General features: G+C 37.1%; 1 protein-coding gene across 1 annotated transcript in view; it reads left to right on the forward strand.

The window, feature by feature from the left end:
- The window catches only part of LOC145252797 (osmotic avoidance abnormal protein 3-like), a 2,582,558-nt gene that overhangs the window by 1,391,930 nt on the left and 1,175,628 nt on the right, over positions 1–15,000 (forward strand). The window contains exon 10 of the mRNA XM_080112744.1: positions 4,489–4,634. Coding sequence (XP_079968870.1) covers positions 4,489–4,634 — 146 coding nt within the window. The remainder of the gene's footprint in view (positions 1–4,488; positions 4,635–15,000) is intronic.

Genomic DNA, 15,000 nt, shown 5'->3' on the forward strand with positions numbered 1-15,000 from the left:
TTGTAAGATAAAAAAAATATGCAGCGTGCCGGTTGTAATGATATCACAACCAAATGGCACTTGCCAAGGTTCGGACCAGCATTATCGTCATGAAACACCTTAATAACATACACGGTTAATAATTAGAATAAGGCAATAAGAACGACGATGACACAATCGAGTATGACCATACTAAAATAAATTAATTTATTTACATGAGTTTAATACAGGTGAATGCAAAAAAAAAACAAAAAACAATAAGGAATATGAGGGTGCAGACAACATTGCGGGTCGAGATGGGGGCGATAAAAAAGTTTGTTCATGTAAACGTATTGTCTCTTTCCCTCTCCTTTTCTTTCTGTTTTTTTTTTTTTGAATGAAAAGAAAATTGAGTCACAGTTGTTATTTGGAATCAGATAATAACGTGTTTCTTCTTTCTTTGCACATGGCAAAAAGTCAATTTATATATATTACAAGCTTCAACCAGAACTTGCTCCCATACTTACGAAACTATTTAAGCGCTGCCTTAAGGAGAAGTGCTTTCCGACTCCCTGGAAGACCTCATCAGTTTGCCTTGTATTTAAGAATTCAGGTGATAAGTCATCTCCCTCTCAATACAGACCAATAAGTCTCCTGTGTGTTATGAGTAAGTTGCTGGAATCCATATTAAATAGAGAAATAGTCACCCACCTCAGCAGGAATAACCTTCTTAGTGACACACAATATGGTTTCCGCTCTGCAAGATCTACCGCAGATGTGCTGACGGTTATATCCCACAGGATTAGTGAATCTCTTGACAAAGGCTTCCTTTCTAGGGCAATTGCTCTCGACATATCAAAGGCCTTCGACAAGGTATGGCATAAGGGTCTACTTCACAAGATTTCCAGCTACGGTATAACTGGAAATGTTTTCTCAATCATTAAATCATTTCTCTCTGATAGGCTCATAAGAGTAGTGGTAGATGGACAAAAATCGGAGGCCTGCAATATAAATGCTGGAGTCCCTCAGGGGTCAATCCTGGGCCCAACTCTCTTCCTGATCTACATCAATGACCTCCCTAAACACATACTTAAATCATTCGTTGACATCTATGCTGATGACACGACCATCTACGGCAACACATCAAAGGCTGTAAATGACAAAGTTCTCTCTGATTCTCTCTCCTCTGATCTCGAGCGCGTGGTTCAGTGGGGGAAGATGTGACTGGTTACCTTTAATGCATCCAAAACCAAACTCCTATCCTTACATCATCAACGCTCTGATCCCCATATGGCATCAATTGTGATGGATGGCTCTCGTCTGGGTGAGGCCCCGTGTTTTGACAAGCTTCTGGGTTTGACCTTTACTCCTGATCTGAAATGGAACACGTACATCAAGTCTGTTGCCAAGGTCGCTGGAAAGATGGTGGGATCCTTCTACCGCTCCAGAAGATATCTCACTACGGATGCAATTCTCTATCTATATAAAAGCCAAGTACGTCCAAGGATGGAATACTGTTGCCATATCTGAGCAGGAGCTGCTAAAAACAGCCTATCCTGCCTTGACAGAGTACAAAATAGACTTCGTGGCTTAGTGGGGGAAGCCGTTTTCTCTACCCTGCAACCTCTCTCCCACAGAAGAGACGTTGCGAGCCTGTCCTTGTTTTATCGTTATTTCCATGGCAGATGCTCGTCTGAACTCCAATCTCTGGTCCCCCCTCGCCAATCTTTCACGAAAAACACCCGTCTAGCTGAATCCACTGTGAAAAATTTCCCCCACTCTATATCTGTGCCTAAATCAAAACGCAGATTCCATGAACAAAGCTTCTTTCTTAGAACTGCACACCTGTGGAACTCTGTTCCGTCTGCCTGCTTTCCTCCGGACTACAACTTGGATGTCTTCAAGTCCAATGTTAACAAATTCCTAATGAACCGCCCCCTTAAGTAAACATTTCAGCAAATCTCCTCACTAACGTAATGTACTTGCAATAACCCTTATCCCTGAGTGGCTTCCGGGCCTTGATAAGTGGTGATCACTGTGTAAAAAAAAAAAAAAAAATAAAAGAATGATATTTGAGCATAGGGACATAGGAGCGGGTTGGGCGGATTGGGGTGAATGAAAATTGATGAATACTTAGCTTCTTGGTGATTGTCCAGTCCTAACGAGCGTGCGTCGTTAACGTAAATGTCTTTTCTCTCCTTCGTCACCGTTCCTTTTTTTTCAAACATTATTCCTGACGCGTGATTTTTAGTATAGAATTCTCCATTGGAGGATAGTCGTCTCCAAGAATAACATTCGGCCAAAGTAGATCCAAGCTTTGAGTTGGTTTCCCTTTTCGGTCCGATGGCGATCCGCCGATCCGAGTTGAGTGGACTATATTTCAGTCACCTATGCGTCTTTCTACGCTGATGTTCAACCCTATTGTCTCCGGGGGCCCTGATTTTTATCAAGTGTCCTCGTGGCTGTTGGCAGCTCAACTGAATTTCCTGCTTAAGTTTTTATTTCCACGTGTTCCCTTCTGAGATGGGTGGGTTGGGGTTTCTGTCTGGTTTACATCCGTTATGTTCGATATCTTTTCGAAAGGCGATGGGGATGGAGCGGGGGATCTTGTCTCTGTGATTTCCTTTGCGTAGGTGGATGGAGAGAGTTTGGGAATGGGGGGGTCTGCTTGACTAATACATACATTTATTATGACATGAAAAGAAGTAGGGGGTATAGTTTTTTTTATAACAATATCTATATATATATATATATATATATATATATATATATATATATATAATTAAAAGTTTGACTCATATCCATCTAACCTACATCTAAAATTTCAAGTTTTTAAACCAAAACTTGGCGGAGGAGTTTGGTAGCGTCTTAAAAGGTCAATTCTGTAATCTTTAACCTCTTGCCAGCCAAATTTTTGCCTAAAAACTGATTAAAAAGCTTGCAGCATCTCTTAATATCCTTTATGTATAACTTAAAATGTCTAGACCCTAAATTTGCAAAGATAAAATCTTTTGAACTTTGACCGAATATACTTTATGTAAAAATTTCTAATGTTTAGACCAAAAGTTCGCTGAGAGGTCAATTTTTTTTTAAACTTTAACCCCAATTTTGACATTTATTGTCTTGAGCTCAAATTAAGTTAAAACGTTTGATCCATGTCCAAGTAGCCTACATTTAAAATTTCAAGTGTGTAGACCCAAAATTGGTGGAGGAGTTTGATAGGGTTTTTAAAAGTCAAATCGTTGAACTTCCATCTCTTGACAGCCAAATTTCTGGCCGAAAACCAATTAAAAAGATTTTCCCAAACCTATATACCTCTTATCTCAAATCTCGAGTCTGTAGACTGAAAATTGACAGAGTAATTTGGTAGGGAAATGTACACACACGGGCAATTTCACTTTTATAGTATATAGATATGTGCGTGTGTGTGCGCACCTTTATTTTCTTTTAAAATTGATAACTGTTTTATCTTCTGATGAGTTAAGGACGAAATAAATTTAAAAGTGACATAATAATTTAATCAATAATTTTGCACTGCAAAACAAGCGCTGTCAAGAATTGTGCATGTCAACGTGCTTAAGGAAATAAACGGTAAGATCGTCAACATCTTGAAATAGACTTTTGTCATTTCTTTGTAATATGCTCTGAAGTTACATCGAGCTTCCTAAATTAAAGAATTGGTATAAATAAAAGGTGAAACATAATTGAATAAACATATATATACATATATAAATACACACACACACACATTTACACACACACACACACACATATATATATATATATATATATATATATATATATATATATACGTTTTTACTATTTTTAGCGATTGTTTGTAGTCATTCCAAGTCTGATTTTAAAAACCCAGTAGTTTGAATTGAGTTGTTTTCCTTTATTTATTAAATATGGCGGATCAAGACACACCATTCTCGCTTTCTCATAAAATTTGATTTTCATAGTTTAAAAAAAATATTTGATCAATTCATGTGATTTTTGGAATATGATATTTTCGTTCTGTGACGGGTACATACGCCTGAAACATTTTTCTGTATTTTTTTTTAATTAGGTTGCATTCTGGACATACACTTTAAAATTTACAAACCAAAAAAAAAAAAAAAAAAAACACGAAAATTCCATAAAAGTTGGTAGTAATAAAACAATTACAAAAAGAAATGTGGCCATCCTGTATCTTTTGGTCTCAACAATTGGCTACGTCCTATATTCACTTCTTGTCGCATTGAATGGAAAAAGCAATAACAAAAAAGCAAAGTGATTTTTTTATATGGAAGTCGCTCGAGACAAGGCATAAAACCATTTAATGTAAGAAGCTAACAAGAACGAAATCTGATTATTACAAAGACAGGAGATGCCTATTGATTTTAGTCTTGAAAAGACCAAGGCTGTAGATAGAAGGGAAATAGTGAGCAGCAAGAGAGTTGCACAACCTTGCAATTCTTAGAAAGAAGCTACTCGAATAGGAAGTTGTTATTTTAGTGTGTTTTATTGATTTATCTTTTCTCTCTTCAGAATTCTGTGGTTGTTTCTGATGAAGACTTCAACCGATTCTCCCTGTCAACAATCGAAAGTGGCCCGATTGCGAAACTAGACATCAATATGAATGATCTACTGGACAATAAAGATCCAAATGGAGCACAACAAGAAGCCCTTAAAAGGTAAGGATGTAATGTTATTATTATTTTGAATGTGGACCAGGCGTTGTATTTAGAGACTCATCAAGAAACTAAAACTGTGACACAAACTCTTCAGGTGAAAGAAAAAGTTATTTATTTCATTTAACACTCAAGTCACCGACATGTATTTACAACGCGACACACTATGTTTTTTCTTTCTCTTTCTTGTCGAATAGCAGTCCTTTGTTTTTAGCTACAATCAGCTGTAGTACTGCTGTAATTCTCAACGGGACTCATAGGTCGGCCGGCCGGCTCATCTTCACAGGTTTAGGAGAAGGAGGAGGAGAAAACTCGCATGTTTATCAAACGTAACTTTCAAATCGCGACGCGTCTCTTCCTTTTTCTTCTCTCCTTTTTCTTCCGATCTTAATACCTATATATGCATTTCCTTTCGTGACGTCATGCCATATTGGATTGTGGGGTTGTATATAACGAATGCATATGCGTACGTTCATGCACGTCTAGTCTATATAAATATGCGTGTGTATGAAACCGATGCTCGTGTATCGTCTAGTGGTAAGAATTATAAAGCTCCGTTGTGGGTGTATGCGTTTTCACACATATTCAAACAAAGTTCACGTGATATGGACAAAGTAACAGTCATTAGATCGTGACGGGTTCAAGAAACATGACACATAAGCGCACCATAGATAATGGACAATGGACTATTAACCTTAGGTTGTGGCGCCCTTCGTCTCTTGAACACTGCAAGAAAACACTTCACTGTGAAGCAGTAACAACAGGACTTCATTTTGTTTTTCCTCGTTTATTCTTCTTATCGAAGTAAGGTGTTTTCCTCGAGGATTTATAACGCTTTCTCTACCTTACATCGTCTGTTAGTAGCTCAGTCGAATGCTTCTACGACTAACAAAGTCAGCCTCCTCCCACAGATAACTCCCCCTTACTTGCATCTCTAGTCTATATAACAAAACCTACTCTTTCTTTGTTATCAGACCAATTCCATTGTTTATTGTTTTTAAAATTGAATTCATAAATCTATTCTATTGGATAAATATCTCTGCGATATTTTATTCATAAACATTCCTAAATCTAAGTTAAAACTCCTCCATTAAATTTTTAACATAAGTATTTTAGCTAAACATTCCTTTAATGTTAGGCTCTCGTCAGCCATATTGTTTTCATTGTTATATTTATATATATATATATATATGTGTGTGTGTGTGTGTGTGTGTGTAATAAGCAAAAAATAAATATGTATATACCTATGTATTAAGCAAAAAAAAAAGTATCCTCACTATAAATGAATAAAAACTTTATTACACTCGTATTCCGAATAAAACAGAAAATGCAACTGAATATGTGACGACGTAAACCTTGAGTATTCATTTTTTGCAGACTGTTATCTTCATCTTTATAGTTGTTGTCGAAGAAGGCCAGAGGATAAGTTGGCTGAAACGTGGTAAAAACTTCAAAAATAACTATGAAAATGAGGATAACAATCCATACAAAAAAAAAAAAAAGAAAAGATGGATACTCAAATTATGAAGCCTTATCTCAAAAACAGTATATAACATAATCCTTGTTCTGCTTCTCTTATAAATGTTAGTTCGTTATTTCCCCGTGGGTATAATTCGATCACAAGCAACTATATACGGCATAAATATATTGGTAAACTGGTTCTCATTATATCATTGAAGTTAAGCAACGTTGAGCCTGATCAGGAGAATGTGGATACTTCCCTGCAAGAACCACAAAAACCTAATACTGTCATCTCTCTTGACATGGATATACATGCGACTGGGGATCGCTTCTGAATTTGATATTCCCATAAAACTTCCTCCTTTGGAGGAAGCCGGTTCAACTAACTAGCCTGAGTGCCGCTGTGGAGTCGGGTAATAGATCAACTCGGTAGAGCCGATTCAATGGTCCGTGATGTCCATTTCACCAATTATATTCCTTATTTCAATTATATTCTTTCCGCTTTGTTGAAAGAAATGTCATCAATTAAAAAAAAAATCTTTTTTATCAAGGTGTTACGCTTTTCAAAATATATTGATGGATAACCATTCAGTCGTGCATTCTTTTTTATATTGTTGAATAGACTAAGTAGAATAGTACAATCGGAACAACAAAAAGCGAAATGTATGGGGGAGGATAAATGACCTAAATAAGTGTGTTTGTTCTACTAATACTTCAAAGTGGTTGACCAATCGCCGTATTGTTCGAGGTTTGTTTCCGGTTTCCGGTCTGGGTTTATTTTCCACTGGTTTATACTTGGACAATTTAATTAATGCAAAGGAAATCCATTCATGCTTCGCGTTATGTTGTGATAGCGTTTTAACAAATAACAATAAAAGGTTCTCCCTTTTTTTATGGGCAAAATTAATTTTGTTTTGCTAATGTGCAAGTCTGGATTTAAATAAACCCTTTTCGTTGGAAGAGGCGGGTTGAAGATAATCAACACAGACTCTTTCAGAAAATACATATAAAAATTATGTGGATATGTATGTTCAGGTTTATTATTATTATTATTATTATTATTATTATTATTATTGGCGGCTCACAAAGAGCTTTCAAATAGGTCATCAAAGATCTCTCCTTGAAAAGAGCCTGTGGTATTCCCTGGAAGCTGAGTGACAACAAGTCCCCCAGGTTTCCAGTACTCTACACTTCTTTTGATAACATTCGCAAATAAATGTGCATTATCGCAACAGCTGATTGTCATTGATTTCTCGTTGGCAGTGGCCATTGGTCTTCACTGGAATTTGAGTGGCAATAAGCCTCCCCAAGGCACCAGTTCTCTTAGCACTTATCCAGCGGAGGCCTGGTCAGTTCCTCGGTCTTTTCTTCCTCCTTGACTCTGATTATTTGGTCTCAGTTTTTTTAGAGGGGGGCAGTGATGTGGCAATGGGAGGATGGAGGTTAGGCTTGGGGTTAGAAAACTTATAGATATGCGGTTTCAGTGTTCTTGGTTCCATGTAGTGTTTCATGTTTTGCCTTTGCAGCAGTTTCTCTGGCCCACGCTTGTTGCCCCTGTGTGTTAATTTCCACATTCAAGGATTTTCTAAATTTTTAAGCTGTTTTCATTATCGTTATTCGTTGTATTTTGACAGTCATTCCTTTGATTCCAATTTCTCCGATTCTTTTTTCAAAGTTTTTCGGGATTGTTCCTAGTGCTCCTACTATTATAAGTATTATTTTGATTTTCTTCATCTTCATATCCCTTTTCAGCTCTCTGGCTTGCTCTGTGTATTTGCTCCGTTTCTCCTTTTCTTTGATATTCACCCTGTGGTCAGCTAGAACAGCAGAGATTACGATTTGACAGGACTTTTCTTTATTGTTAATTATTGCGACATCCGGTCTTCTTGCTTAAATGGGGTCATTATTATTATTATTATTATTATTATTATTATTATTATTATTATTATTATTATTATTATATCATTATTATTATTATTATTATTATTAGTAGTAGTAGTAGTAGTAGTAGTAGTAATAGTCGTAGTAGTAGTAGTTACTCACTCGAAGTAGTCACACAAGCCATCATCAAAAATTTCTCTTTAAGAACAACTTGTGATGTTCTCTGGAGTCTGACAAGTCTTCTCAGATTTCCAATACTCTCCACCTATTTCGATAACTTCTGTAGATGAATGTGCCTTATCGCTACAGCAGCTTACCATTGATTTCTCGTTGGCAACAACCATTGGTGTTCACTGGAATTTGGGTGGCAATAAGCCTCCCCAAGCTCGCAATCTTCTTTGCACTCATCCAGCATAGGTCTGGCTAGCGATTCCTCTACTCGGTCTTTTCACCCTCCTTGACCCTCCTCGATTATTTGGGATGGCATCAGATAATGGTGACACATACATAAAAAAGGGAAAGGCAATGGAATAGGGGAGGGGGGGTTAACGTACAATTATACAATTTTAGTTTTCATCTAATGTTCCTCTGTAGCAGTTTCTATATGTCCAGTTTGTGTCTGTAGCTCATGTGTGTTAGTCTCCGCACTCAAGGGTTTTCCTTAATATTTCAGCCGTTTTCATTATTGTTAGTTGTTGTATCTTCTCAGTCCTCCCTCTGATTCCAATCTCCCTCTTTCTTTTGTTTTTCAAAGTTTTTTGGTATTGTTCCTAGTGCAATTATTATTATTGTTGTTATTATTATAATTATTATTATTATCATTATTTTATTATCATGATCATTATTATTGTTATTATTATCATTTTTATTATTATTGTTAGTATTATCATTATTATCACTATTGTTATTACTATTATTGTTATTATTATTATTATTATTATTATTGTAGTATTATTATTATCATTATTATTGTTATTATTATTATTATCATTATTATTGTTATTATTATTATTATTATTATTATTATTATTATTTTTATTATTATTATTTACTTCATCAAAGCCCGGAGGCCACTCAAGGATAAGGATTAATGGTACCGTAATGGAAATTTGACCATTTATTTTAGACGACTCCCTGGAAGACCTCATCAGTTTGCCCTGTATTTTAGAATTCAGGTGATAAGTCATCTCCCTCTCAGTACAGACCAATAAGTCTCCTGTGTGTTATGAGTAAGTTGCTGGAATCCATATTAAATAGAGAAATAGTCAACCACCTCAGCAGGAATAACCTTCTTAGTGACACACAATATGGTTTCCGCTCTGCAAGATCTACCGCAGATGTGCTGACGGTTATATCCCACAGGATTAGTGAATCTCTTGACAAAGGCTTCCTTTCTAGGGCAATTGCTCTTGACATATCAAACGCCTTCGAGAAGGTATGGCATAAGGATCTACTTCACAAGATTTCCAGCTAGGGTATAACTGGAAATGTTTTCTCAATCATTAAATCATTTCTCTCCGATAGGCTCATAAGAGTAGTGGTAGATGGACAAAAATCGGAGGCCTGCAATATAAATGCTGGAGTCCCTCAGGGGTCAATCCTGGGCTCAACTCTCTTCCTGATCTACATCAATGACCTCCCTAAAGACATACTTAAATCATTCATTGACATCTATGCTGATGACACGACCATCTACGGCAACACATCAAAGGCTGTAAATGATAAAGTTCTCTCTGATTCTCTCTCCTCTGATCTCAAGCGCGTGGTTCAGTGGGGGAAGATGTGGCTGGTGATCTTTAATGCATCCAAAACCAAACTCCTATCCTTACATCATCAACACTCTGATCCCCATCTGGCATCAATTGTAATGGATGGCTCTCGTCTGGGTGAGGCCCCGTGTTTTGACAAGCTTCTGTGTTTGACCTTTACTCCTGATCTGAAATGGAACACGTACATCAAGTCTGTTGCCAAGGTCGCTGGAAAGATGGTGGGATCCTTCTACCGCTCCAGAAGATATCTCACTACTGATGCAATTCTCTATCTATATAAAAGCCAAGTACGTCCAAGGATGGAATACTGTTGCCATATCTGAGCAGGAGCTGCTAAAAACAGCCTATCCAGCCTTGACAGAGTACAAAATAGACTTCGTGGCTTTGTGGGGGAGGTCCTTTTCTCTACCCTGCAACCTCTCTCCCACAGAAGAGACGTTGCGAGCTTATCCTTATTTTATCGTTATTTCCATGGCAGGTGCTCGTTTGAACTCCAATCTCTGGTCCCCCCTCGCCAATCTTTCACGAAAAACACCCGTCTTGCTGAATCCACTGTGAAAAATTTCCCCCACTCTATATCTGTGCCTAGATCAAAACGTGGATTCCATGAACAAAGCTTCTTTCTTAGAACTGCACGCCTGTGGAACTCTGTTCCGTCTGCCTGCTTCCCACCGGACTACAACTTGGATGTCTTCAAGTCCAACGTTAACAAATTCCTAATGAACCGCCCCCTTAAGTAAACACTTCATCACATCTCCACACTAACGTAATGTACTTTCAATAACCCTTATCCCTGAGTGGCTTCCGGGCCTTGATAAGTGGTGATCACTGTGTAAAAAAAAAAAAAAAAAAAAAAAGAAAGACCACTGCGACTTTTGCACAGTCTACATTTGGTTTGCTTAAACATATTTCTTACTTCTATATGACGTCCCATAAATAATAGAGCTCAGACGTGCCTATGGCAGCAGGAACAGCCAACGTATGCAAATGACCGAGCTGTGTGCGAGGCGACGTACAGCTAGGAAGAAAGAAAGAAAAAGAGTATATAAAAAAGAAAAAAAATGACAAGAATAGACGTGTTACACAGGTGGGCTGAGAGTGACAGGAAAAGATGCTTCCTAAAGATGGTCAGGCAGAGATAGATTATCACGTGTTCGACATGCCAGAGTTTTGTTAAGCACATTAGAGCACGAAAAGACTTTTGGACGAGAGACAAGACGTTATTCTTGAAAGTACCTGTAAGTAAATGTCTGTTATTTCAACTGTAAAAAAGTGAGTCACATTTTTTTTCCTTGTCTTTATTTCCTTGTGACTGTCTGCAATCAAGATGCGGATTCCGAGTGTTGACATGTGACGGCTATGTTATACCAACAGTATTATGAGGAACAAAAATCTAAGACAATTCAGTCCATCATGAAACACTCGACTAGCTACAACCACTTTATATGATTTTCCCCACTCTGTATCTGTGCGTATATGTAAACGCAGATTACATGAACAAAGCTTCTTTCCAAGAACTGGCTGCCATTTGGAACATTGTTCTGCTGGCATGCTTCCCGGTTGAATACTACATGGTCTTCAAGTCTAATGTAAACGCGTTCCTGTTAAGCAGTCCTCCTAAATAATCAAATTCTATCCAATTTATACTATAAGTAATTACTACACCACCACCTTACATTCATTGACCTTTACCCTTGAGTGGCCTTTGGGGTTTGATCAGTGGTGACTTCCAAGTAATAAAAATAAAAGGCGCTGCTACACTACTAGGACGAAATTACGGAAATCGTAAAACTGAATTTCACATGAAAACAATGGTATCTACATATTCCTTGTATTTTAAGATGGTTATATCCAAAAATTATGAAAATCGATAAGGTAGAAAATTATTAAGGAAAATAAAAAAATAGAATTCGATGAAAACGATCGTAAGACACAGGAGACTCTAAAGAGGATGTAATTTTCCGTTTCGATTTAAACAAGATGGCGACAATTTTTCACCTGCTACCACAATTAAAGTTTTTTTTTTTGTTTAATAAGTCAGTAATATTCAGGTAATTTCGACTGCATAATTTGGAAGTTACCATTGAAAAATCAATTAAAAGCATTGCTTTTTATCTGAAAACTCCATTTATCGACTACAAAATCTTGTCCCAATAGTGTAGAAGTGGCAATTAAAGTAATGGAAATAAAACCATAATATATATGTTTTCATAATTCTTTTAAAATCAAATCTTGGTTATAAGTGTGCGAACAGATAATATTTGTCATTAAAAAAACAAAAACAAGCATCCATCTGAGTGAAAACATGAAATTACGCAAAACAAGTTATAATTGTATTTTATAAAGCAAATCAAATTCCTGGGTGGCATATAAATGATCCTGAAGAAAAAAAAAAATTAAAAAAAAACAAAAAAAAAACATGTCTCTTCCATCTCCTCTGAGCTCTGAACTACTAAATCGAAATATTTACATAGAAATTTTCACTTGCTTCCAACACAGTATTTAACATGTGTTGGATACTGTGGTGAAAACATTTGAAAGTAAAGGGCTTGCTTTAAACATCTCAAAAATGGTAAGCATGATAATATCCAAGAACACCCAAGCTCCAACATGAAAGCTACAATGTCGCAATGTACTAGTTAAAAAAGTTGATAAATTCAAATCTCTGGTATACTGGATCACATTTGATGGAAAGTGTACGACTGAAATACAAAGGCGCATAGCTGCAGCCAAAGTCACCTTCAAGAGATTGTCATCAATCGTGACCAACAGAAACATTAAAATAGACACCAAATTCAGAATACTCCGAACGTATGTATGTTCTGTTCTATTATACGATTGTGAATGCTGGAAAATCGTCAACACCACGAGGAAAAGACTAGATGCAAGTGAAACTTGGTTCCTGAGAAGAATTTTGAAGCTATCCTAGACAGAAAAGAAAACAAACCAAGAGGTATTAGAAATGGCAAACACAGAAAAATCTTTTATAAGAACAGTACAAAAAAGACAAATAAGATTCACGGGTCATGTCTACAGAAAAAGCAGAATAGAACAGATTAGTTTGACAGGAATGATCATGGGTAGAAGAAGCAGAGGACGACAGCGAGAAACATATGTTGACAGTCTGAATACCTGAGTCACATCAAAAATGATGAGCAACAATGAATTCATAAATGCAGAGAGAGAGAGAAAGAGAGAGAGAGAGAGAGAGAGAGAGAGATGGGAAGCCATAGCTGTCAATGCCTGTACCAGGCAGGACACCATTTGATGATGATGATAGATCATGTGAGGACATTCTGTGTATAATAAATACTAAATCATTCATCAATGCGAAAAAGAATGTTCTATTTTTTGCAAATATTTTCTTTTTCTCACGTTCACCCTTAACAATGCATATCGCCACTTTGACGTAAGGGGCCTACTATTTGGGACCATGCCTAGGAAAGATTCACAATTGCATTGAAACTTCTGCATATCAGTACAGTCAGAGAAGCAGGTAACAGGAACGGAATTCCTTAGTCTAGCTATTCAAGAGAAGAAATTATTAGAAAAGAAATCTTTTTGGCATTTAGGGATCTCAACAGTGAAGGGGTGCGATTTTATTGCTAAGCGCGTTTGTCAGGTCGAGGGACCACATGGGTAATGAGTTCATCAGAGCATATTCCATCAAAATATTTGTAAAACAGGCACAGAGATGGAACATTGCAGCAATCTCTCTTCTGAACTATTTTCAGTCACGGAAGTAGGGAGCAGGAAGAGAATTCCTTTTTCCCGGAATGAAATCAAACTCCTCCGCTGGTTTCCTTTCACTAGCATTTGAAATTGCAGCGGAAGCATTCTCTTTGTAAACTTGAGCACCAAACAATAATTCAACACGAAAACTAGTATTTCTAAATTATTCATGGGACAAATATGTTTCCAATAAGAGTGAAAAAGTTAAAATACAAGGTGCCTTCAATAAGTTTCCAGATTTTTTTCATATGCGTACTGTTATTGCTAGTACACACATGAAACTCTAGTCCCCTTCGAAGTAATCTCCTCTGGCTGCAATGCACTTGTTGTACCGTTCCAACAACTTCTGGAAGGCCCCCATGGTAGTCCTCTTGTGTGAGCGTGTCAATGTGCCTCGTCACAGCCTCTTTCATCTCCTCAGTTTTCTCATAACTACAGCCTCTAAGGTTTTCCTTGAGCTTAGGGAATAAGAGAGCAAGGTTTGGACTATAGGGAGGGTGGAGAACTGTCTTGATGCCCATCTTGGTCAAATAATCTGTGACAAGGATGGGGCACACTTGAGACTAATCTTCCGCACTTTCAATTCCTCGCAAATGATTGTCTGTACTCTTCCCACACTGACATCAAACTGCACTTATTGTCTCTATAGGCACACAACGGTCTTTATCCATGAAATTCTTTATTTGGCCAATCAACTCTGGTATTCTGACTTCTTTACTCCTCCCACACCTCTCATCATCCCTCACAGACTCCCTGCCTTCCTTGAATCTCTTATGCCACTCAAAAACTGATGCTTGATTCATGCAAGATGGTCCAAAATCAATCTGAAGCGTTCTATGCGCGTATGTGGCATTTTTTTTTTCAAGTTTAAAACGGAATTTCATTGCATATCGTTCTTCTAAAGTGTCCTCACGTCCAGATTGCATTTTTGAAAGTCAACAGTTCTGGCAATCAGGCTTTAGTAGGGTATATTCCAATTCTTACTGTAACTGTTCAATTAGACCTAAAATCATAAAAATTGGTCAGACATCTCATAAGATGTATAACTGAATTTTCAAGAGTCTATAACAATTTTAAATGCCTGTACAAAAATGTTTGGGGACTTTTTTAAGGCACCTCATATTTGACAGGCAATGGTATATTTTTCTCCTTTTTAAATTGGTACAATAATTACCATTGATATGAATTTGAACACGAGTATTTTCCCCTGACTATTGCCAAGTCTGGCTACTTTTTGCTTAATTGGGACGTACTTTGTATACGTTTTCAGTGTTTGCCAAAAAAATGTCCAAATTAGAATTATAGATATTGATAGATATTGCGAGTGACGGGTCGTATGTTCATCCTCTCCAAAACAGGAGGATGTTGCAAAATAACATCTGATCATGCATATGTATATAGGCATCTCTGCACAGCACATACGTAGTCTTTCAGCAGGTTTATCATCGGAATAACTCGCCCATGGCTATGATTAAATTGTTTTCATCATGTAAACGTAAATACATACTGTACGCTTTCATGCAATT

This window comes from Euprymna scolopes, chromosome 29, assembly GCF_053919585.1.
Source record: "Euprymna scolopes isolate OS-2025 chromosome 29, ASM5391958v1, whole genome shotgun sequence".
Lineage (NCBI taxonomy): Eukaryota > Metazoa > Mollusca > Cephalopoda > Sepiida > Sepiolidae > Euprymna > Euprymna scolopes.